The 26,883-nt window shown below is 42.5% G+C and overlaps 1 protein-coding gene across 2 annotated transcripts in view; it reads left to right on the forward strand.

Moving 5' to 3' along the window:
• ALK (ALK receptor tyrosine kinase) overlaps positions 1-26,883 on the forward strand; it is a 745,837-nt gene that overhangs the window by 600,292 nt on the left and 118,662 nt on the right. For both annotated transcript variants that reach the window (XM_048511093.1, XM_048511181.1), the window contains exon 9: positions 13,238-13,407. In XM_048511093.1, coding sequence (XP_048367050.1) covers positions 13,238-13,407 — 170 coding nt within the window. The remainder of the gene's footprint in view (positions 1-13,237; positions 13,408-26,883) is intronic.

The following is a 26,883-nucleotide window of genomic DNA, read 5'->3' on the forward strand; positions in this document are numbered from 1 at the left end:
GAGCCAGACAGTTCATGACCCGTGACTCATAGGGGGATGAGGAGTGGGGGTGCGGTGCGACCAGCAAGGCCGTAGGTCCATTGGCGTCCCAACGTTCTACCACGGTGCTGCTGGGTCAGCAGTGCATCACTACATTATAGCACTTCTGGTCCTTTTTAGAAATAAAACATTCAGAGACTTTCCTAGCTCAAAGGAGTCCCAACGCAATTTGTGCAGCGGTGTGAATATTTCAGGCAAGCACTTTCCTACATGTCAAATCTTCATATTTTATATATGCTTCTTTTAAAAAAGAGATCCCATCTACTATAGCAAGCAAAAATTGTTTCCACTGCAAGTGACAGTAAACTATGTGCCCCCTAATGATGTATCTATCCATCCACACATAAAACATACTCTGACCTTGTAGAAATGTCACAAGTCACAAGAGGATTAGACCCATCTAAATCTCTGTTGGATCGGTGCTGAAATATATTCTACTGCAGCTGCTATCTTCTCTTCCATGCACCTACTGTATGATTAAGTTTCTTCAGAGTTTTCTGAATATGGAGCTTCCATTTAACAGGCGTGCACATTAGAAAACCAACTTCCAGACTCCTCTCCCACAAATCTCTTCCTCAATCTGCCTGCCTGAGCCATGCAATAGATAACAGAGAAGGCAGAAGCTCCAGTGGGATAAATGTTTAATTACAAAGCAGCTGGCTTAGGTGACCTTCCTATACAGGTTGCCACCTCTACTAGAGAAGAAAGGAGAAGAATATGGCTCTTTTGCATATGCTAATTCATCCAGGGTGCAAGCTCCAATTTGTGCATAGTTCAACACTAAAGCTCTGCTAGATAATATTTGAGGCCAGGAATTCATAATTCAGCCAGGTAGGTATAAACTTGTCCAGCTGGCAACTCTTTATTCCAGCAAACTGCAAGGTCCATTTCTGTTGCCAACCTTTAACACTTCATATGTTTTCCCCTCTGTTGTAAGGTTTGCAGTGCCATCCTAAGAAGAGTTTCACCATTTGAAGTCCATTAGAAATCAATGAAAGGTGGGACTTTGCTTGGGATGGCGCTGCAACTATGTTAATGGCCCAGATAGATAAAAATGTAATGTAATGCAAATTTGCTGTTGGTTTTTCATTGCGAATATTACATTGAAGACCCCATAGTCCTAAAAAGGCTCTTACGTTGATCAAGAACCTGAAATTGCTTTATGCTTGAGCATTCCTAATGGAAAAAATACCACACTTACAAAATATGAACTGACCAAAACTAAGGGTATGGAATTTCCGCAGATAGGAAAGCAACAAGTGTTACAAGCTGTGTAACATGCCAACAACTTGACTAATGATTTCTTCATGCCCAGGAAATGAACTCTCTGATCCATCCTGTAACGTTTCTAAGAAGGTGGCAGAATCCATCAGGAATCCATTTGGCTGACATAGATATTTAGGGCACATCCTGGGTCTAGTATGCTGCCCAGGAAAGTAATCACAGTTCAGCGCAAAGCATCAGTGTTACTGTAGTTATGCCTCAGGGTGATTTATTTTAACCCTGGACCCAGTCAACTGAGAGTTCTCCTAATTCATTGTACAGCTTCCTGTTTAGTAAGTCAGTGAGGCTTTCAATGCACTGATGAGACAATGTCAGCCTTGGATGGTTGATTACATTCTTAATGGTGTTTCTGGCATCTCACCACCAACTTATTTTAGGGGAGAGGCTCATTGGGCAGAAACTCCTTAGAAACAATAGCACAAGAGCCCAGAGTCAGATATTTTAAAGCATGTCATGACTGATTTTTTAAATTCCATAATACAGACAGCACCATCTACAATTGCTGATGAGATCATCTGTAAAATGAATGCCAGTCTCATTGGAGCATCTTGATTTGATCCATTCAGATAATTGCTCTTGATCACTTCAGCAGGTGTGAAAGGCCTGGAAATATCCTGTTGCAGAGATCTGAAACCACAAAAAGAAAAGGCAAAGATGTCCAGTATGATTCAGTTGAAGCAAGTTCGTCACAGTCCATACACTGCTCTTTGTGGACGAGGTGAACTCTCACTTCCAATGCTGGTAGTACTTTGTTGGCACAGTGCACAGCGGAAGGACTAGGTGCCAACTCACCCTTGCACCCCCCATTCTGCTGACTGTTACATGCCAATCACTGCAGACCCAGACAGAGAGGCTCCGACCTTTACAATTCTGCTGACTGTTACATTCCAGTCATTCTAGACCAGCATATGACCACCTTGCAATTTTCAATATCCTGACATACTTTTCATCCAAGCAGCTGATGTGTACAAACTGTTGCACCCATTAAAATTGACCATACAATCTATAGTCACATGATGATTAGGATGCCACTTTATGGTCTACATCTTTGTTGCCTGGATCGTGTGCAGTTGAGAGGAAGGTCTTCTAGTTGCTCAAACCAGTGAGCAAGATTGACACAGAAGTCTTTATAGGGATTTTGTAGGACCTTCTGTGGCATTCTGGCAAAAGAAGATTTTCTTGGCTGAAGTATTCCCTGTTTCTTCTAGATATTGAAATCCTGGTATAAATGTTAAAGGAGTGGACCATGTAGCTGCTCTGCATACATCATTAAAGTCCATCTGTGATTTAAAAGCCATAGAAGCTGCTAGGGCCCTGGTAGCGTGCACCCTAATAATAATTGGGCAAGGAACATTAGCCTTGAGGTAAGCTACTCTAATTGTAGATGTTACCCAATGAGACAAGGTGGAGTAGACACAATGGATCCCTTCTTGAGTCCTCACAAACAGATTCTTCCTAAAGAACATCGTTCTGGTGGTATAGAGAGAGAGAGCCTTGTGCATATCCAAGGAGTGCATATATCTGTCCTCAGCAGATTGAGGATCCCATATCTTGGGAGAGGTGGAAGGACCACATCTTTGTAGTGGAACCTGGATACCACTTCAGGTAAATGCTCAAGGGTAGGCCTGAGGACTACCTTATCAAGAAAAATTGCATGAACAGATGGTTCTGTGAGGTTCTAGGAGGCTACATCGTGATGGCAAACCTGGCCAATGCTAAAGAGGTCTGGTGCTGGAGATAAGTGACAGTGTCTCCCCTTGAACAAGTTTTAGAGGGGACCAAATCAGGGTCTCCTGGGCCAGAATGGGGCAATCAGGATAAGGCAGACCTTGTCAGTGGTAAGGGTGCAATACCAGAGACACTGGGCATTCTTCTCTGAGCAGACAAATCTATCTGTGGTTCTCCCCACTTGAATACTGGCTGCAGATACTTTCCTGCTATTTCCCACTCATGTTGGGTGTTACAGGCCCTGCTCAGCTAGTCTGCCCATGTGTTGGATGTGCTGGCAATGTGGATCGCTGACAGATGAGAGTCATGTGAGATGAGAGAGCCCACTCCCAGATCTTGCATGGTTGATATAGTTCTTGGCCACCATGTTGTCTGTAACAATTAGGACTTCTCTGCTCTGAAGTAGACCTGTAAAGGAAACCAGAATGTGTTTGATGGCCCTGAGTTCAAGCAAGTTGACATGTAAGGAGGTTTTGTGTTGGGACTAGAGTCCTTGGACTGTGAAACTTTGACAGTGCCCCCCCCCCCCCCGCTAAGCAGGCATCAATGGTTACTCAAATGGAAAGGGGCAGGTGCTCTGAAGGGCATACCTTCCAAAAGGTTTCTTCCTGCCACCATTTAACAGATTTGAGGTAATACCTAGGGATAGACAATCTGCTCTGTTGTATGTCAACATTAATTCTGAATGACCCTACAAACCAGTTTTGTAAGAGTTGAATTCATAGTCTGGCAAAATGTATGGCAAAAATTGCCAAGGCCATCAATCCTAATCATTTTTGGATAGTAATGGCTTTTTGAAAACAAAGGAGCTGGAACCTAGATACCAGGTTTTGTATGGTCTGAGCCAGTGGCGGGATTCAGCCTATTCACACCTATTCGGTAGAACCGGTAGCTAATTTTCTTAATCTTGTTCAAAGAAATTGTTGTAATTCTACCACTGAGTCCTTTCAGAACCGGAACTGGAACTCAAGCAAACAGCAAGTTAACTCTTTCATGATTTAGGGGGTGGACGCTCACAAAATCCAACAAAAGCAGTTTACAATGGCCCTCCCTTCCCCCTCTCAACAGGCATCTTGTAAGGTAGGTGAGGCTGAGAGAGATCTGAGAGAACTGTGACTAGCCCAAGGTCACCCAGCTTGCTTTATGTGGAGGAGTGGTGGATCAAACCTGGTTCTCCAGGTTAGAATCTGCCACTCTTAACCACTACATTGTGCTTGCTCTCCTGTAGCCTTTTATGTTGCATTAGCAGTCCAGTTCTCTGCTTGCTGGCACAACCAAAAGAAAACAATGGTTACAATGGTGTTTTCTATCCAGGGAAAGGCACAAGTCAATTCCCTGTAGCTGCTGTAACTGCTAGTACAACACAGCATTATTAGGCTTCCATGTGGCAGCTTCTTCAATATTTTCCCTGCCCTGGTTCCGAGGTAGTGGACATTCCAACACCACAATCGGAAGGGAAGGGGAAGATCCATGCCTGGATGCAGAGTTCAGGCACAATTTTAAAACTTCAGTGACATCATTACTATCTAGGGTAGATGCCCTAGGAAAAATAGTGTGTTCTTTTAAATGCATATGCTTTACAGCAGGGGTCCCCAAAATGGTGAACATGGGTATCATGACAGATGCCAGCACCTTTCTTAGTGTCCACCAAGTGTTTTTAGCAAAAGGGTGTGGTCAGGTGGGTCTCTTGCCCAGCAGACCTTCTGACTGGTTACTGAACATATGATATACTAGGCAGATGGAAACATTCAGTGGCAGCAGCCACCACAGTGCTTTGCTTTCTTTCACCCCTGTTTTCCAATGTATTATTTAATCACCCCTCTTCTCCTTGGCACTTGGACTTCCTCTGAGTATGTGGCTTTGCCTCCTGTTGCACCCATCACCCTGTGTCAGAACGCCAAGAGTGCCTACAAGCTTAAAAAGGTTGGAAACTCCTGCTTTACCTAAATAATTGTTAATGCTTGAATTATGCCTTGATGCCATGAAAAATCTCTCTCTTCCACTCACTCACTCACTCACTCACTCACTCACTCACTCACTCACTCACACACACACACACACACACACACACACATATGTTAGGGAGAAATCAACCAATTTATTTTTGGCTGTAAGGCCCTGTGTGGTAGTTTATAGTCCCATGGAGAGAAACACATCTTTCCATGACATGCCTATGATGCAGGCAAAATGTTAGGAGCAAAAACTACCAGACCACAGCCACAAAGCCTGAAAAACCCTCAGCAGCCAGTTCATGCCAATCATGACAGCCTTTGGCAATACAATTTATTTTTATGCACCAAATGTTTTAAACTTAGGAACATGACATTCACCTTATTAAAATCAACCGTTGCAGTTGTAACTCTCCCTTTGTATGCATACCTGGTTCTAAACAGTTAGCATCAGCCAATGCTTCTAGCGTAAGAAAGGCACAGTGAGCCAACATTTGCAGCAATACCATTACACTTTTCATTGGGGCACTTAATATTATGTGCTGCAGGAAAACCACATAAAGAAACTCAAGGTAATTTGTTTTGTAAAAGGTCTGAAAGCAAACTGCTCAAAATAGACTTTAAGAAACAAACATCAAGTAGATGCCATGCTGGCATAAAAGAATCATCTGGACTGTGTTTTTAGGGGAAAAAGCTTGTGGGGACATGTACTTAGGATGAGTTTCATTGCTGATGCTGAGGTTCATGATTTTTTTGCTACATTTTTGATTTTCATATGTATCATTTATTGTTTCACTAGCAGGGCCCGGCCACGCATTGCTGTGGCCAGTGGCGTTCCTGCCTAGGGACAGGGGGTACCCTATGCCCCCGGGTGCCCCCCATTTGGTCACGTGGGGGGCGCCAACATTTCAGGGTCTTTTGTGTGTTTTTAAATGTTTTAAGTGTTTTTTCACGTTTTGGCCTGCAGGGGGCGCATTTTCAAGCTAGTGACACCAAAACTTCAGGGTATTATCCACAGACTGTCCTGAGGATACCACCCAAATTTGGTGATGTTTGGTTCAGGGGAAGCAAAGTTATGGACTCCCAAAGGGGGTGCCCCCATCCCCATTGTTTTCAAAGGGAGCTAACCTGAGATGGGGGCTACCCATTTGAGGGACCATAACTTTGGTCCCCCTGAACATAACTTCACCAAACTTGGGTGGCATCATAAGAATAGTTAACAGATGATACTCTGAAATTTTGGTGTCACTAGGTTTAAAAAATACACCCCTTCCAGGCACCCCAAGAAATTTGCCCAAGATTCTTTGTTTTGCAGTGACTTTGCTCCATTGTAGCCAATGGGGAATTTCTGAGTGTGTAGGCAGGCTGCACATTTTTGAAGATAGAGGCACCAGACTTTCAGGGTGGCTCCAGGAGGGCCTCCTGGTAATAGCATCCAGGTTTGGAGACCTTTGCTTCTGGGGGTTCAATTTTATGGGCCCCCAAAAGGCTTATTTTGTTTCCCCGCTCCTGCACATGAAAGCCTGTGGGCTGAGTTCTCTCAGAACTCTCTCAACTCCCCCCCACTCCAGAAGCAAAGCTCACCAAGCTTGGATGCTATTACTCAAGGCCTCTTGGAGCCACCTTGAAAGTCTGGCACCTCTATCTTCAAAAATGTGCAGCCTGCCCCAGAAATTCCTCATTAGTTTCATCTGAATCTCCAACCCTCAAAAGTGATGCTGTTTCAGGGTGGGGGAGAATCCACCCCCAAACAGCATCACTTTCAATGTTGTTTTAACCGGGGACCCCAGATTCTCCCTTTAAGGTAGATTTAAAAGAAGAATCTGAGCTCCCTAGTTTAAACACCATTGAAAGTGATGCTGTTTGGGGGTGGATTCCGCTGGAGGTGTTTTGTGAGAGACGATGCTGACATTTGTTTGATAAATGTTTTGCTGGGGGTGATTTGTGAGAGATTTACATGCTTAATACCCACTTACACTGACTTGGAGTTGTTTCTCAGGCTAACAACCTACCTCATAGGGTTGTTGTGATTAGGAAATTAGGAAAAGAGTTGGTGGGGACAGAGCCATGTATGTTTTGATGGGAGTGAGAGGTGTTTTGTGAGCTGGTACAAAAAATCATTGTTTGGTCATGGTGGGGGAGGGTGGCCGCCCATACGCCGGGGGGGAGGGCGCCAAACTCAGGTTTTGTCCCCGGGCGCCAGTTTGCCTAAATACGCCCCTGGCTGTGGCTTATTGTGGTGAAATGGAAAAGGAACAGTAGCAGCAAGTCAATTGCATAGGCCAGCAGTATGTGCTCATGCAAACATGCAGCCTGATACTATGCAATGTCATTGATGTGTGTGCTTGCATTCCTTGGGGGGAATGGAAAGGCACCCCTCCCACACATCTAGGCTGGCTGGTTATGATCCTTTACCTGGGAGTAAGTTTGGTTGGTGGCAATGGGTGTTGCTTCTGAGGAAACCCACTGAGGGGCGCGATGCAGCCATTCAAAGTATGTCATGGTTGCTGTACCGAGCTTACTCCTGAGTAATGCGTGCCTGGTTTTCTTAACTGTAACCACAGTAATCAGGGAATCTAGGGAGCCTGGCCCCTCCCTCCGGTCCCTTGCATGTCACCCTCACTCTCTTCCCTCCGTTTCTCTTCCCTTGCATGCCACCCCTTCCTCTCCTTCCCTTCCCTTTTCCTCCACTAGGGTGGGTGGGTCATATCAAGATGCTGGGCCCCCTGCCGCAGTATTCAAGGAATCTAGGGTGCCTGGCCCCTCCCTCCCGTCCCTTGCATGTCACCCTCACTCTCTTCCCTCCTTTTCTCTTCCCTTGCATGCCACCCCTTCCTCTCCTTCCCTTCCCTTTTCCTCCACTAGGGTGGGTGGGTCATATCAAGATGCTGGGCCCCCTGCCGCAGTATTCAAGGAATCTAGGGTGCCTGGCCCCTCCCTCCCGTCCCTTGCATGCCACCCCTCACTGTCTCCCCTCTCTCACTTCTCTTCCCTTGCATGCCTCCCCCTCAGTCCCTTTCCTCTCCCTCCCTCTCTTCCCTTGCATGCCACCCCTTCCTCTCCCTCCCTTCCCTCTCCCTCATGTGTATGTGTGTGTATGTGTTTCACTTCCACTCGAGTTACTGCCTATGTGCTGTTTTCACTGCTCACATCTGGCCATCTGAGTGAACATTCTAAGCAGCACGAACATTCTTAGGGTGACAGTTACACACAGGCAGCTGCATGTCCTTCACCAGGGGGCACCAGGAAAAAGGCGTTTTACGCCCGCATGTGTGCCCGCATTCCTTGTGTGTGTGCCCGCATTCCTTGGGGGGGATGGAAAGGTACCCCTCACACACATCTAGGCTGGCTGGTTATGATCCTTTACCTGGGAGTAAATTTGGTTGGTGGCAATGGGTGTCACTTCTGAGGAAATCCTCTGAGGGGCACGACGCAGCCATTCAAAGTATGTCACAGTTGCTGTATACTGAGCTTACTCCTGAGTAATGCGTGCCTGGTTTTCCTAATTGTAACTGCAGTATTCAGGGAATCTAGGGTGCCTGGCCCCTCCCTCCCGTCCCTTGCATGTCGCCCCTCACTTCTCTTCCCTTGCATGCCACCCCTCCCTCCACTATCATCAACAAAAACACTGTTAGCTTTATTTATATATATATATATATATATATTGTATGGTACTAGCTATTTCAGACAGATTCTGAACAGTGTGGGATATTCATCTTGTGATCAAACAAACAAAATATGGGGCTCTCCAAACATTAAAGAACCCCCAGATAATAAAAAAAATGTACAGTTGTATACATTCCTACTTCTTTTGGATCAATAACTGGATTGGAAACCATGAAAACTGTGTTGTTTTTTAATGCACTGAGACAAGATCCAACACTGATTATTCCCTTGATGCCACAAAATTGATTATTAATGTATCCTCAGTAAGTTGCTTTGCTCACTAGTTTCATATTATTTTTGAGAGTGAATAAATAACTTATATTTTTCTTGTAATGCTGATTATGAGCAAGCAGCACATTTTTTTAAAAAAACCTGTGCCTATTAGAAAACTGGCCAAATTGCAGAGGATTATATTTCATCCTGACAATGACAGCAAGCAAGTTCTAAAATGAGAAAGCTCCAGGAAATCATTTTATGTACATGAATAAAGGCCCTCAGTGGGACTAAGTTACACAAGACCTAAGTGAAATTGTGAGGACCACTTTTGGATATTGTACTTTAATTAGTAAAAATCTAAATACCACTGGATCATAATTGGAAAGTCTATAATAACCTGCAGAGAGGAAGAAAAAATAATTTTTGAAAAGAATATCAGGGGGGATGAGGGTGTAATTGCTGGCAACACCCTCATGTTGCAGACATTTCACTTCTCTCTGCAGCTGCCTGAATATAAAAGAGTTCATTACTGGAAAAACTGTCAATTTTAACTTGTATCTATTAGGCTAAGTCTCAAGGGAGGGAGGGAGGGAGGGAGGGAGATTCCGACTATTTTGGATCACATAGTAACAGTCTCCTTTTTATAGAGATGGGTACATTTAAGATAGACACAAGGAGACAGTTCTACCAAAGCAGTAAGCACTACATGTCTCAGCCAGAAGCCTTTATTATTTATAAATTATTTATAAATTACAATATTACAATATTACAATATTAAAAGCCCATTAGTAAAAATATGCATTAAATGTCTACATACAGACCCTGTATACAGAACACAAAGAGAGCTAAATTAACCATGACTGTTTTGTGGAGAATAATTACGCTTAGCCAGGTAATGCTTCAGAAAGCTCGCAACATTTTCACAGATAAGATCACAAGAACCATTGAGTAGAAAGTTCATAACAGATGATGACATGTCAATATTTAACCTCTCTATCAAGGGATGAATATACATGGAGCGTGGAAGATCATATATAGAACACTCTAAACGTACATGTTGGACAGTCTCGACAACAGTCATTTTACACTGGCATATCCTATGCTCAAGGGGAATATTATTGTATCTGTCAAATGTCATAGCATTAAGCAAGGCATTGAAACGAGCTAATGAGTATGCTCTCAAGATATACAAATAGTTGGCACAATAATCTGACCTGTCAATTCCCAAGGACTGAGGAGAGCAACTTTTTCCCCTCTCCTGCATCATTCCCTGTTTCTCTTGTTCTATTAATGCAGATTTAATTTCATTATAGATTCTGGCGGCAGACCTATTTTGGAATTGGTCAGTTGTGAGACCTACATTGTTGAGCTTCTTATCTATGTCTGCTAGCCATTTTACAGACACAAATTCTGACAAAAGTTGATATAAAAGGCTGGTAGGACTAGTCTCGAAATGAATTTGAGTCCAGTATCTGAAAGCTCTTGTCCATGCCATCAGTTCCATGTTATTTTGCGCAGTTTCTCTATATAAGGTGACATATGAGACAAACCTTGGCGACCCCAGAACTCTTTGTGAGAAATATGACTGTACAGACTCGAGGGATGGCTTAACTTGTGTGATCCATATTGGAGCTCCATATAGTAACTGAGGAGTGATCTTAGCATTAAAAATTCTCAGTGCAGCGGGAACAAACTGATGCCCTTTAGAGTAGAAAAATCAGAGAATCGCTGCAGCGTTCACCTTAGCTTTGTTCTGCTAATTTACAATGGGGAGCCCAGGATAAATTGGAGCGGAATAGGAGCCCTAAGTATCTAAATTGGCTTACTTGCTCCAAGACATGATTGTTCACTTTCCAACTACGTTTACACCTAGATTTTGCAAAAATCATGACTTTCAATTTGTCATAATTGAGAGTCAACCTATTTGCCTGACAATAGTCTGCACTGCAATTTAGTAGGCATTTCAAGCCTACTTGAGAAGATGACAGAAGAATAGCATCATCAGCGTAAAGCAAGGTAGAGATGTGTAGGGAGCCCAGTCATGGGGGATGGCCATCTGTTTTAGTTAAGGCTGCAGGGAGATGGTAGAGAAACAGGCAGAATAGACTGGGTGCCAATGGGCAGCCCTGCTTGACCCCTCTATTGACCTTGATTGCTTCTGTTAATGTAAATTGTAATGTAAATTGACCTGTAAATTAGCAGACATTTTATTTATTATGCAAAAGCAGAATTGGGGCAAACATTTCACTTATTATGCAGACAAATCTACCACTGAAGGTCCTTCTACATGGTGCCAAATCTCTGTGTGACTTTCAGTGCTGCTTTGAATACAGAGGCAATCAAAGAAACAACAGTGTCCACAAGGAAGAAGAAGAGTTTGGAGACTTAAAAGGGTTTACAAACTCCTTTCTTTCCTCTCCCTACAACAGACACCTTGTGAGGTAGGTGGGGCTGAGAGAGTTCCAAGGAACCGTGACTAGTCCAAGATCACCCAGCAAGTTCATATGTAGAAGCAGGGAAACAAATTCAGTTCACCAGAAAAGAGTCCACTAGTCGTGTGGAGGAGTGGGGTATCAAACCCAGTTCTCCAGATTAGAGTCTGCCACTCTTTACCACTATGGCACTATACCAGAAGGCACTACTGAATGACTTAAAAAAACCCATTGAAATATTTATAACATTATAATACTATTACAATATGTCAAACATCAAATATTTTTAAAAAGCCCTCCAGTAGTACATGAAGAAGGCAAAATGGGAGTCTGGGGCGAAGAAAATGGTACCAGTGTGGGCAGGATCTTCCCCCTTCCAATACACACCTTCCCATTTTAAACCAATGAAAACATACTTGAGCTGGGATCTTTCAGAGGGACTGTCCCAAAGAGGGACTGCCCCAAAGCAGGGGCAGAAGGTGCATGATGATATGGATGCTGAGAAAAAGACAATTCCCATTTGGGAGCCTTAGTAAACCAAAACAGCAGTGCAGAAGCAGGATAAGTGTACAATCAATGCAAAACACTGGAAAACCCCCACACCCCTGCTGGCTTCCTGCCTTCATATCTGATTCTGCTCAGATATTCAAATATTAAACTTTACTGAGTGCCTCCTCCTTGAGCTTTCTGTACTTCCCACTATCCCTCAAGATATGTCCTTATTTAGTAAAACACCTGCTTCCAGAGACTGAGCCACACAGCTAATAGGAAGCCCCACCTCTCAGCAGCCCCACCCCTCAAAAGCCTGGGGCAAGTACATGGCCAGAACAAAGAAAACAAAAAAAAGGCTCTGTTAACTCCTGTTAAAAACACACTGTTTAAAAAGATGTGGCTTTGAGAGAAAAGGCCACAAAAAGAAAACTAGAGCTCACACAGCCCTTTCTGTCCCAGTCCTCTTCTCCACTGCTACTCTTCTCTGCTGCTTCCCGAGACTCTTCCTTGGAATGAAAGACATCTTGCTATCCTCGACGAGGACCAGGGCTTTTTACACCCCTACGTAGTGGAACAGGCTCCCTAGAGAGACCAGGGCCCTGCAGGACCTGCAAACTTTCCGCCGGGCCTGTAAAATGGAACTGTTCCACCAGGTGTTTGGTAGATCCCTTTAATATCTAGGCCTCCCATGGGCACAGAAAGGGGGTGGAGAACTGTCGCCATCTGAATAAATGAATTAATCTGTTTATAATGAATACTGTTTTATATTGTTATTTATCATGTTTTTATGGTTTTATGATTGTTGTTCACTGCCCTGAGCCCTTGGGGAAAGGATGGTTTAAAAGTTTGAAATATAAATTGAAATATAACTAAATAAATATGTATTTTTTCTTTCTTTCTTTCTTTCTTTCTTCTTCATTCATTCATTCATTCAATCAGTTTCTATTCTTCCCTATCCCTGAAGGGCTCAGGGTAAGTCGCAACATAAAATTACAATTGTTTTCCATTGTTTTACATCACAATATGATGCTGAAGCTTGTAAAAGAATATTTACTGATTTTATTGTTGCTATTACTGTTGGAAGGCACCCTGAGCCTGCAAGAGGAAGGGCAGCCTATAAACTGGATAAAACAGTGTTTATTGGAAGGATGAACTTTTCTTATCATCTGCAGATTACGAGCAACCTGCTATTATCACCTTATCTGATTGATGCAACCCTAAGCTTCCAAGTATGTAGAAATCTACCAGTTATCCAGTTGTTTGGAAGAACATGTGGAAAAACCTTTCTGGGGTGCATAACACCACAACACATCCTTGCCCTGAACTGTGTTCAGGAGGAATCCCAGATAATCTGTGGATAAGAAGAGTCTGTTGATTGTGCTCTTTTTGTTCTTGTTCTTAATTGCTTATGAACCAATCCTTCCCTTATAGCTTCGAATATCATGGCTCATCGATGGTGTCTTGCTTGGGGATGTTTCTCTGGTCCTTTTTGAGAACAAGACTGGAAAGGAGCAGAGCAGAAGGCTCTGGCACTTTGATAACAGAAAAGGAATGGGGCTCTGGCAGAAGATGGTCAGGCCTCTTACTGACGTGTCGGACAGGTAGGAAACTTTAAACTTCTTTTCCATTAAATATCTGTCAATTCAGAGGTATCTGAACTTTTTGAGAGAAGAGCTCCTCAGGGACTGAACATTCCTAGTGATAGAGTAGCCACAAAAACTTATTATTTACTTGCTCTTGCTGGCTGATGAGCGTGCATTAGAGTTCATTGTTCTGGAACATAAGGAAGGAACCTATGTGTGTTACGATGGGCTCCTACTATTAGAAAAGAGCTCATCACATTCTGTGCTTAAGTTGAATCCAGGAGCAGACCCACATAGAGCACATGACTGTTGTCTAGCCATAAGGTTACCAAGATACATACTGGAAAACTGCCCTTCTCCTAGCTTGCTTTTACCAACAAGTGGGCCAAATTACTATTATTTATGTATTTACAAAAATTACATCTCATCTTTTGCTTAACCAGAACCACCAAGTTATAAAATGTAATATATAACATAAAATCAAAAACAAAAAAAATCAACATGTCTGAAAAGTCAGCAGTGAAAATGTAGAGATGGAAGGCAAGGTCAATAAGGAAATGCCAAACAAAATCAAAAAGTCTTCACTTGCTGGTGAAAGGGGATAGGCAAATATGCCCTGGGAGAAAATTCTGCAATTTGGTGTCATTACCAAGAAAGCCCTCTTGGGTTTCCACACATCTAAACTCAGAAGGCAAGGGCATCTGAAACAGTGCCTCAGAAGGTGATCATAATGGGTAAGGAGGTTCATATGGGAGCAGTCACTCCTTATGGTATAATATTCCCAAACCCTACAGGGCTTTAGAGTTCACAAGCACACTGAATTGAGCCTAGAAACAAATTGGGAGCCAGTGTAAATGGAGTGATATGATCCCCTGTGACCTATTCCTGTCAAATTCTTCAGGAAGAGTAGAACTCATTCTAGATCCGGAGACAGCTTAAATCTTAAGTCAGTCCTACTACTCATCCGTAGCATTTTTGTCTTGTCAGGATTCAGTTTATTATGCAGTATCCGATAACTCCAAAATTGCCACAAGGCACCAGTTTAGAGTTTCTATAGCATCCCAGGGATCTCCTGGAAACACAAGGTAGTTGAATATGATCTGCATATTGGTGACAGTCCAGCCAAAATATCCAGATGACCTCACCCAGAAGTTCTGTGGTGATGTTGGAGAGAATAGGGGATTAGTTGGAACCCTATGACACTCTGTAAGCCAAAGGCAGGGAGCTGAGCAGCAGTTCCCCAGCACCACCTTCATGAAACCTACCTTCCAGGTAGGACTGAAAGCACTACAACACAGTACATTCCAGTCCCATCTCCAAAAAACTGTCCAGAAGGAGACTATGGTCGTTTCCCCACTTTTAAAATGACGTCAGTACTCACCAGTTTCGTTTGCTCCAGGACCTTTTTAGTGCGGGGTCATGTTCCCCATCGCAGCTTCTGCCCCTTCGTCCAATAAGCGCGGCAGCCGCGCAGCAGCCAGGCAGGACTCCCCACGATCCACTCAGGGGGTGTCCTGATTGGCTGCTGTGTTGTGCTGCCACGGGAATTTTTAAAAAATGTTTAACTGGATGAATCAACATCCCGATGAACCCATGACTATTTGTGGACACATCTGTGCTTATGTGCACTAAAAACGGCATGCAGATGTGAATCCCTTGTGCTAAAAATAAAAAAATTAAACCAGCTGCGTGCGCATTGCGCATGCCCCGCCATGTCCTGATTGGACAGGAGGGTCCACATCACCAAGCAGCGGGAAAATGGAAACCCGGGGTTATCCAGGCTTCCCCAAGGCGCTGTTCCAAACAGCGCCAGAAATGACTCGAGCTGAGGGGGCGTGAGAGCGGCAGAGTCGGGGCAGCTGTCGCCACGCCAGTAGTGGGGAGTGCTACTGGACCCCATGTTACTTGGTGAGAGTAGCACGCAACAAATGGTGAGTGAGGAAACGGTGAAGTACCAAGTTGGTACAAATGCAGGACATTTTACAAAGTGGCTGAGCAAATGACCTCCTGTAGGTTAGACCCACTAGACCTCTGACCACTTGGAACAGCTCTCCAGGATGCACTATGCAGATACAATCGTGGCAGGAAATTATTGTTTCTTTACCCCCATCACTGCTAAGGAGTAGGCTTTAAAATGAGCTGTCGCTTGTGTCTTGTTGGGTTAAGCCTGATTCTTCCTCCACTGTTGCTGTAGCCATCTTTCTTGCAGCTTTTTAGTAAACTTGGGTTCTTTCATTTGAGAGAGGATGCCTAGGAGCAATCACATCAATCATCGTCATTTTATCATTCCAGAGGTTAACCAGTGTGTCGACTTGTGGCTCGAATCTTCTACCTTTAAATGTTATTGTTTGGGGTTACCTCTTCACATCAATGCTGATTGTGTGGTCAAGATGGGTAATTATTGTGGGGACAGCCCCATACTTCCCAGGTGCATGGTTCTGCTCATTGACATTGATCTGAAATGTCATTGGAAAAGCTGTTAGAATAAATGACACGTTTACTGTTTCTGTTATAAGCATTCAAGAACACTTTGTGCATCTCATGGTGAGAATTCAAGAAATCTTTGTACAATTCAGTGTCCTAGAAATAATGGATTTAATTAGAAAGATTACTTTGTTTCCTGACATACTGTGTAGAAAGTGTCTGCTATCTTGCTGACTTTTGAAAAGGCACAAACCCTGTTAATATAAAAGGGACCCCACCAACACTGAATGCATAATTAATATAGAAGATAAGAATGTAAACATTTGTTCTATTTTGTCATTCTATTCCCTTGTCTGTGCCTTCTATAACAAGGCCTAATTGTTTTATCACATTGAGCTGTATTTCATTTATTCTTGCTTTTCTTTGAAGAATGGTTTTCTATTTCACTAGCACCTTTTAGGACTAATTGTTTGTTTATGTATTGACAAGGTAACATTTCTCCCTTAAACTACATTCATACTTCTTTACTTATGGCATTGCCTTTTGCTGCCATTTTGATTTCTTTGTATGGCCAAATGGATATCCCTTGATGTCTGACTGATAAACGCATGGGTATATTGCTCTTTTACAGCTTCCCTGTAATGAACATCCCTAAGAAGTCAAATTCTCTGGTGGTCCAAATTTGGTAATCTGAAGTGATTCTGGAGTTGAGGCTAGAATCAGTGTAATTGCTTTATTAGGAGTTAACATTTTTAGGAAAGAAAAAAATGTCAAAGTACATGTGAAAAGTGTGATAGTGCTTCAGAAATTGTGTTTCATGGTATTGTCGAAAGCTTTCATGGCCGGATTCAACTGGTTGCTGTGGGGTTTCCGGGCTGTGTGGCCGTGGTCTGGTAGATCTTGTTCCTAATGTTTCGCCTGCATCTGTGCCTGGCCTCTTCAAAGGTGTATCACAGAGAGAAGTCTGTTACACACTGTGTCCAGTGAGATGGGAATGTTTTAGTGGGGTATATATTGTCCATGCCCCAGCATGGGGAACCAGTCAGTAAGTGTTTGGGTGGAATTTGCTATGCAAAGGTGTGGTTGATAGTATTGTACTGCAGGTGGGGTTTTTCAGTCCAGGGAGTGATTCACATTTGCATTCCCTGCAGCAGCAACAGTCCTATTGAATGCAAACCCTGTGTCTGGGTGGAGTCCATTGTCCATAAATCTAGCATGCCCTTGGCCTTTGATTCTGGTGTTTTTAATTACTGGTAGCCAAGTTTTGTTAATTCTCAGAGTCTCTTCCTTCATGTTGAAGTTTCTTGGTGTTTATGGATTTCAATCGCTTCCCTGTGTAGTCTATATAGTAACCTTCTGAGTTGTCCAGAATTTCAGTGTTTTCAAACTGAATGTTCTAAGCATGTTCCACTACCGCAGATTTTTCAGGATGGTTAAGCTGACAGTGTTTTTTGTGCTCCTTAATACAAGTCTGAATGCTATGTTTTGTAGTTTCAATGTAGACCTTTCCACAGTTGCAGGGTATGCAATAGACTCCTGCAGAAGTGAGGGGGGTCTCTCTTGTTTCATGGAGCTGTAGTTAAATGGTTACAACAAAACTTATGTCTAATCATAAAGTTGGAAGAGACTACAAGGATCAACAAGTCCAACCCTCTGCCACACAGGAATACACAATCAAAGCACCCTTGCCAGATGACCACCCAGCTTCTGTTTAAAAACAGAAGGAGACTCCCCCATACTCCAAGGCAGTGTATTCCGCTGTCAAACAGCCATTACCATCAGAAAGTTTTTCCTGATGATTAGGTGGAATCTCTTTTCGTGTACTTTAAACCAATATTTCTTGTCCTAGTCTATGGAGCACCAGAAAACAAGCTTGCTCCATCTTCAACTTGACACCCCTTCAAATATTTAAACATGGCTATCATGTGACCCCTTAAATTTCACTTCTCCAGACTAAATATACCCAGCTCCCTAAACCTCTCCTCATAGAACATGGAATCTGAACCTTTTACCATTTTGGTCAACCTCCTCTGGACTCATTCCAGCTTTATCTCTTTTGAAATTTATTTTATTAGTTTTGGCCCTGCTGTCTAATCATTTTGAATTCTGACAGTATCCTCTGGGGTATTAGCTACCCCTCCTAATTTAGTGTCATCTGCCAATTTGATTATTATGCCCTCTATTCCATCATCCAAGTCATTGATAAAAATATTGAATAGCACTCGGTCCAGGATAGAACCCTGTGGCACGCCACTGGTCACTTCTCCAGGATGAAGATATGTATATAAAAGAGAGATCATGACCTAACAGTCCTATCAATCCATTCATTCAGTGGTTGCAACTCTCCACTGCTAGTCCCCCCCCCCCAACATTTAATGTTCTATCTAATCAGACTCTAAAATACAATGATAAAAACAGGGATCAGTAATCATTTTGGTTTAATTAACATGAAATAAACAGATACAAATTCATGTACAAAATTTGATGTCTTATTACACTAAACTAGTTGTTTAAAACTAGCAGTAGTTTAGCCACACACTCTCCTTCCACAAGTGCTAAATTTCAGAATAAAAAGGTTAAAACTGAATTAAATGTGGCAACACATTCACATTTGGGAACTTCTCATATGGTTGTTCTGACATAGTTAATTACTTATTCATGCTGAAGTTAATTACACTTTAATTAGACTGACAGTAAAAATTCAGTGAAGGCTGTTTTTTATGCTAGAGTAATTACCTAGTGCTTGCACAGGGGGCTACAATTTACCTAAATGGTGTACAAAATCACTCTTCTCATAGTAGACTAAAGAAAGGCCTTGTATGTATTCAGATTTCATCCTTAATCTGTGCCAGAATCAGGGGTACACATGGCTTGACACCTACCCAGAGCTCAGTATAGAGAGGGTACCACAGTCTACTCCTAAAAGAAAACAGGAGATCACTTCCAAGGCTCCTGTGATATTGGGTCCATCTGCAGCAGTTTCCCATTATCTGGTGAGGGAGTGCTTGGGTAAGGCTGTGGAGATTAGTTCTCTCACAAGAAAACTTGTGAGACCTCACTGTATTCCATAGGTGCTTCCTCCTTCCAAGATGGAAGATCATCTGGTGTTTGCAACAGTTGTCTTTTTCTTCATGGGAAGGGTTAAGGGTTGAAGGAGCAGGCCATAACATTTTTAAGCCTTACTTGGCTTCACTCCCACCAAAACTCCTTCAGACACAGAATGGGAGTCTGATCTAGAGATGTCTGCAGGTACTTCTGGGGCAATTTCCTGACAAAAGAAAGAGCAGCATGCTGAATGTGGCACTTTCACACCTTTTAAAACATTTCTTGACCTGGCTAAGCTAAATGGAGCTCAGAAAAGCCAGGCCTTTGTTTCTTCCAATGCTTCTCCAAGTAACAAATGGGAAATTATCCTCCGGACTGCTGCAATATTGCAAGTAGCTCCAGGGTGAACTCCCATTTCCTGTTTGGAAATTATTCTAGGAGGAATGGAACAGCATCTGTCTCTTCGGTCTTTTAACCTTGCCAGCACAGGCTCCAGACATGGAGAAAGGAGAAGGATGTGCATGACCAGGTAAACTGAAGGAGAGTGAGACTTTGGAAGTATGCTTAATTGAAGGACACTGGAGGCCATCTTGCTGTGAGCTTTCAAAATGTGTAGACAGCTGTGTCTTCAAGCGTTCAGTCAGAATACGAAAATTATTCCAAACTCCCAAGAATTTTTCTTTTGTCCAGGATATTTTTGCTTGGGGTGTTAATGTTTTAATGTGTTCAAGACTGTGAGCCTCACTGGAGTATTCCCCATCCATGAGTTAGACAGAAAAATAAGGTGGATAACTTTTTTTTAACATTCCAAGGTATGTTGAAGGTGATAAATCTCAATGGATGGTTCTGGAAAGTAAGGTTACAATATATCATCTACCTTGCAAGACACACCCACCTCATTTTCTATCAAACGCGCCCAGTAGTGGGATTCAAATAATTTAACAACCAGTTCCAGTGGTGGGATTCAAATAATTTAACAACTGGTTGTTTACAAGCACCATTTTAACAGCCTGTTCTGCCAAAGTGGTGTGAACCTGCTGAATCGCACCACTGAATGTGTCCCACGTTCTCCATCTCCTCATATGTACTTTACCCATTATAGTTAAATGGAACCTCTCTTTTCAGAGGCAGTAGATGTTGAAAATCATGTACTAGGAATGAACAATAGTAGAAGACTATCTCGTTTATGTTCCTCTCTGTGAACTTCCAGGGGCATTTAGCCGGCCACTTTGGGTGCTAGAGATGGTTTAACTGCTTATTACTTGAAACATAATTAGTTGTCTTTGTGAATTTGTACATATTTCCAGGAACAAAAGGAATCAATTTATGTGCATTTATAATAGCAGTTACTGAACTTGGCTACCTAGTGTGACAAATACAGGCACCAAAGGTGCACGTAAGCTCAAAATACAGTTTCAGGGCAAGGAGGATTGACTTCTGCTGAGTATTTAAAATGAGCATCACAGACAGGAGAAATGTGTATTAAACAGCAATATTTACAAATTAAATTAGAAACAGAATGTACCACATCCTCAAAAAATGTATCATTATATTAAGGGTAGCACAGAAGGGCCCTAAGATGGTAGCTGACTGAATAGTTTTACCTTAAGGTGGTAGCTTGATGCTTTGCACACTCTATATAATGAGAAACTGTTGATCATAATATTAAAGCTTTCTTAATTCCCTGATAGATAGGAAATCCAGAAACAATGCTACTTTTTTTTTTTTTTTTGCGTACGAGAGCACTGTGAACTGATGGGCTTGGATCCTATGATGCCACACTCCATCACACAACAGCAAGTCCTCCTTGAAGAATAGGGGATGGTGATTTTTGCACACTCTATATAATGAGAAACTGTTGATCATAATATCAAAGCTTTCTTAATTCCTTGATTGATAGGAAATCCAGAAACAATGCTACTTTTTTTTTGCATATGAGAGCACTGTGAACTGATGGGCTTGGATCCCATGATGCCACACTTCATCACACAACACCAAGTCCTCGTTGAAGAATATGGGATGGTGATTTTTGCTGATCCCCTCCTCCTGCCACAGACTCAGTTTGCACTCACACCCTCTGCACACATACATGCTATTCCTTCACTTTTACTGACCTGAGCGAGCATGATTCGAAGAGGGAAAGAAGGCTCCAGTGAGAGGGGTAATGCAGGAAAGTTTCCTTTCTCTAGTACAGCTCCACTTGCCCTACTAAAGATCCATATTCTGGTCTCTGTTTTCTGTATGTGGAAATCTACAAACAGAGCCAATTGGAAGCAAGCAGGTTCCTTTTCCTATGTTTCCTATGTGCAAGCAATGCAAAAGGTAAAGCAGTCCTTGTGAATACAGATTCCCATATAGTAAAACTGACTGAATGTACAACAGCAATATCAGCCGTCTCCTTATCACAGGCAGAAACAGTATAAGTGCAAAATTGATGGACTTCCTTCTGTGCTTATTTACCACATCACTGCCAACAGCCCAGTTGGAATTAATTCCATCACATGCAGGCGCATCACTAAAGTTCAGTTACTTCTATTCCTGGTGAGCATTAGTGCAGGAGCAGCTTTTTATCGGGCTCACATTTTGCTTTGAAGTGAGGAGAAATAAAAGTCATTGTTTAATACTTTCCATTAATAGCCTAGCGTAGCATGAAACTAGCAAGAGCTGGGGCATATCGCCACTCATTACCCTCAAGGCAAATGGAATTCAAATGGAATCATTTCCTATGGCTGGAATTAAAGAAAGCCTATAAAAGTGAGACGTGGTTCTGAACCACAAAATTCCCATATGGCTAGTCTGTAGCAAACTCACACATTATTTTTATTGCAAGTGTTGCTAAGATAATTGCAGTGTTGTTGTGAGGATCTATGTGCATGATTTCAGGGCACTTAATCTTCATTGTACTGATAAGGTTGGCAATGCTGTTTTGTCTGTTGACGAGGAGGAACCCAAGGCAGGGGAGACATGATTTATTACTCACAGAATTCCCATGGGTTGATATTTTTGTTAGTACTTATATTTGAAATGTGTTTTTTGAAAATCTGTTCATCAGCTTACTTAAGTAAAGGCAAGTTGGTGACGAGAAACAGGCTTTAAAACTTAGAAAAAGAAGGTGCAAGCAGTCCAGGAATGATGCCAAGGACAAGACTAAAGGAGGGCTGAAAAGACAGTTTGTTTCTTTAATTAAAATAATGCTGTATATCTTCTATCGCACTGATTGACAAGACAGTTTATAACAGATTTTAAGGTAGCAGGGGAGGCTGGCTGGAGAGACAGAGAACTTTTAAAAGATCGAATTCTGTGTCAGCCTTCCATATTCTTTTCAATTCAACTCCCTTTTTTATCATATATCCTGAAAGTTAATTCAAGGTCAACAACAATACATATCTTTTTGCTAAAGATAGAAAAGTAAGGTGGAATTTTCTTCATTGGATGCTTGTTCACAAAAGCAGAATCAACATGCAAAAATACTTTGACAGGCAAAAATGTGGTATTTTGTTTTAGGGAGCAAATTTTTTTGAAATTCAGACTAAGGCTGATATGTCAAATATTCTGGCCTTTTTTTTTTTTTTTGAACTAGCCTGCTGGATCAGACCAGAGTCTATCTAGTCCAGCATTCTGCTACTCGCAGTGGCCCACCAGGTGCCTTTGGGAGCTTACATGCAGGATGTGAAAGCAATGACCTTCTGCTGCTGCTGCTCCTGAGCACCTGGTCTGCTAAGGCATTTGCAATCTGAGATCAAGGAGGATCAAGATTGGTAGCCATAGATTGACTTCTCCTCCATAAATCTGTCCAGGCCCTTTTTAAAGCTATCCAGGTTAGTGGCCATCACCACCTCCTGTGGCAGCATATTCCAAACACCAATCACACATTGCGTGAAGAAGTGTTTCCTTTTATTAGTCCTAATTCTTCCCCCCCAGCATTTTCAATGAATGCCCCCTGGTTCTAGTATTGTGAGAAAGAGAGAAAAATTTCTCTCTGTCAACATTTTCTACCCCATGCATAATTTTATAGACTTCAATCATATCCCCCCCTCAGACGTCTCCTCTCCAAACTAAAGAGTCCCAAACGCTGCAGCCTCTCCTCATAAGGAAGGTGCTCCAATCCTTCAATCATCCTCGTTGCCCTTCTCTGCACTTTTTCTATCTCTTCGATATCCTTTTTGAGATGTGGCGACCAGCGGTCGCACCACTGCTTTATATAAGGGCATGACAATCCTTGCAGTTTTATTATCAACTCCTTTCCTAATTATCCCCAGCATAGAGTTTGCCTTTTTCACAGCTGCCATGCATTGAGTTGACATTCCCATGGAACTATCAACTAAGACGCCCAAATCCCTTTCCTGGTCTGTGACTGATAGCACTGGCCCCTGTAGCGTGTATGTGAAGTTTGGATTTTTTGCCCCTATGTGCATCACTTTACATTTTGCTACATTGAACTGCATTTGCCATTTCTTAGCCCACTCACCTAATTTATCAAGGTCCGCTTGGAGCTCTTCGCAATCCTTTGTGGTTCTTACCACCCTACATAATTTGGTATCATCTGCAAACTTGGCCACCACGCTACCCACCCCTACTTCCAGGTCATTTATGAATAAGTTAAAGAGCACTGGTCCCAAAACGGATCCTTGGGGGACACCACTCCCTACATCTCTCCATTGTGAGAACTTCCCATTTATACCCACCCTTTGTTTCCTTTTCCTCAACCAGTTTTTAATCCATAGGAGGACTTCCCCTCTTATTCCTTCATTGCTGAGTTTTCTCAACAGTCTCTGGTGAGGAACTTTGTCAAAAGCCTTTTGGAAATCCAAGTAGACAATGTCCACTTTGGCCTTCTATGTCCAAAACTCTATTTTCAGATTTCCCCTCCCCCTCCTCTTGATCACACTATAAGACATTTCCCCTCAATTGTTTCATTAATCTCCCTTTACTTTGAAGACCCCCCCCATGTTTACATTTATCCATGGATTGGCCACCCCACTTTTTGGCCCATTATATATGAAGTTCCAGCACTACTACCCCTCAGCTAACATGAGAGCCCCTGCTTCTCTTCTGTCTTCTTTGTTGCCCCCATATCTGGAATCCCCTCCGTGAACATCTTCCTTGCTTCAAATCCATCCTCAAAACTTAATCTCCTCCCTTTGGCTTATTCCCTTAGCCCTCATTCCCAATTACAGCCAAACTGTGGTCTTTTCTGCCCAGCAGAAATATAACACTTGAGGACATTATAAAAAACATTTTTGAGGAAAAGTTCACACATCCCCCTCCCTCAAAATGTGGTCATGCCATTTTATTTCTTGCAATCTGGGTTTTTTCAAAAATCACTAAACTAGCAATCATTTTTCCTGAAGATGGGTTGAAGACATTGCCTGCTTGCCTGCAAACAGAATCTGGCAGGACTCAGACACTTCATGTCTTCCATCTCCTCTCTCCAGTTCTTAGTTTTATTTTTGCTGCAGTTGCACCCACCATTTTCTGCCCTTTTCAGGAGCCTCCTGCCTGTGCCATTTGGTGAAAGTTTCCTGCGGAGGTTTCCTCTGCTTTCAGCTCATCCAATGGCCATTGCACTGTAAAAAGTAGATGAATATAGTTTGTTTTGCCTGGTGGTCCCACACACGTGTTGATTTTTCTTTTGTTTTTTTGTTTTGAGGGAGGTGACTTTGAAGCTACGATGATACAACACGAGAATCTGCAACATGTGCATGTTTGAGTCATTTTAGCTTTACAGACAGCACACTCAAGACAAAAGGAAAAAAAGAAAAACAACATGTGCATGGGGTTGCCAGATAAAACAAACTATATTCATCTACTTTTTTTCAGTGAAATAGTCGAGCTGCAAGCAGAGGAAACCTCCATGGGAAACCTTCACCCAGAGGCATGGAGAATCTTTGCAGCCATATACAAAATGACAGGTGCAACAATGAAATTGACAAGAGCTCCTTAGGTGGTAGGCAGGAGAAAAGAACTGTTTTGGATGGCAACACTATTTTTGTTCACACTGTGAAAACAATAAAAACCAAAATGGATCTTTTAAAAATGTCTTCAGGATGTTTTATTTCTGCTGTGCAGAAAAGACCATTGTGAGAGCATGAAGTATTTAACACACTTTGGTTTTGTTTTCTAATGCAGGCAAATCTGACTGTGCTATTATGTGCCCTAATTATATTGTGTTTTGAGTATGTGATCCCTGATTGGCTGGAATCATGCTGCTTCTTCACACATCTCACGCTGCTTCTTCACACAGACAAAGGGATTTTACTCCTAAAAATCAATTCAACTTTTGTATAGCGCACATGACACAAACTAATGCAAAATATAAGCCTTGGATTATTGATAGTGGGGCTTCCAGGCACATGACTTCAGATGTTGCTTTGTTCAAGGAATTAGACAGAGATGCTGGATGCAATGTGTATTTAACCAATGGAAAACAGATTTCAGTGAATGGAAAGGGCAAAGTTACTTTACATTGCCAACTGGATGATAATGGAACTGAGATTGTGGCAGAAAATGTCCTGTACATTCCAGATCTTGCAGCTAATCTTCTGGGCGTTCCCACACTGTCAGAAAAAGGATTTGCTATTCATTTTGAGAATAATGTATGCACTATCTCGCACGATGGTGAGCTATATTCCACAGGTACCCTAAGAAATGGAGTCTTTGAACTGGAATGTGAAGAACCACAAGCCTGCACAGCCAAGGTAACCTCTACCCAGCAGTCTTTGGAGCTCTGGCATAGGAGGTTTGCCCACCATCATAAAGAGGCCATCCTGAAGCTGAAAAGCAAGGACTTGGTAACAGATATTTCTATAAAAGACTGTTCCAATGATAACCAATTGTGTGATTGTTGTTTAAGAGGAAAGGCAACTAGGCCTTCATTCCCAAAGCAAAGCCAAAGATGCTCTAAGCAGCCTCTTGACTTAATTCACTCTGATCTATGTGGACCTATCAAACCAACATCAACTGGTAATAACACCTATCTGTTGTCTTTCATTGATGACTACTCGAGATATACTGTGTGTTATTTGCTAAGAGAAAAGTCGCAGACTGAACAGAAACTAAGAGACTATGTTGCTATGGTATCTAATAAGTTTAATAGAAAACCCAAGTGTATAGAGACTGATCGAGGTGGTGAATACAATTCCATATCTATAAACAATTTCTTGAGGGAACATGGGATCCAACACAGACTTACTGTGGCCCATTCTCCAGAACAAAATGGAATTGCTGAGAGAAGAAACCGTTATATAATGGACATGATTCGGTACATGCTCATTGATTCAGGCCTTCCCCGCAAGCACTGGGGAGAGGCAGCAATGACTGCAGTTTACCTACAAAGTAGATTGCCACAGAAGCAACCCCATATGAGTTATGGCATGGCAGGAAACCAAATGTAGAACACATCAGAGTCTTTGGATGTAAAGCTTATGCTCACATACCAAAAGAAAAGAGATCCAAGCTAGATCCTACTACCCAAGCAGGCATATTTTTGGGCTATTCTCCGGAAAGTAAAGGATACAGGATTTTTGATCCAGAAACTAACCAAATTACTTTAAGCAGAGTTGTGCAGTTTAATGAGCGACCCAGAGATGGCGAGCCTGCTGTGATGGGTGACCATTCAGAGGGAGGTGGCGATAGCAACCAGCTGATCCTACATCACCCAGAGTCCCAGGATGACATCACCGTACAGATGCCAGCAAGCGCTCAACCTGAAAAGGGAGCAGCGGTGGAAATCCCAGACCTGACAGGTGAGGCAGAGGAGTCACAGACTGCTGCGGAGGCAGACAGACCTTTGGCCCTCAGGTGCTCATCATGCCCTAACAAGGGAGTTCCAGCCAAGAAACTTACCTACCTTGCAAGGGCGCCATTACTGCATGAACCAGCTTCATGGGCTGAGTTACAGCGAATGCAAAGCAAGAAGTGGAAAGATGCAGCGCAAGAAGAAATTGCTAGACTACATAAGAATCAAACATGGACTCTCACTGAACTACATAAGTGTAAGAACGTTATCGGTTGTAAATGGGTTTT

The sequence above is a fragment of the Sphaerodactylus townsendi genome, linkage group LG01, assembly GCF_021028975.2.
Source record: "Sphaerodactylus townsendi isolate TG3544 linkage group LG01, MPM_Stown_v2.3, whole genome shotgun sequence".
NCBI classification, from domain to species: Eukaryota; Metazoa; Chordata; class Lepidosauria; order Squamata; family Sphaerodactylidae; genus Sphaerodactylus; species Sphaerodactylus townsendi.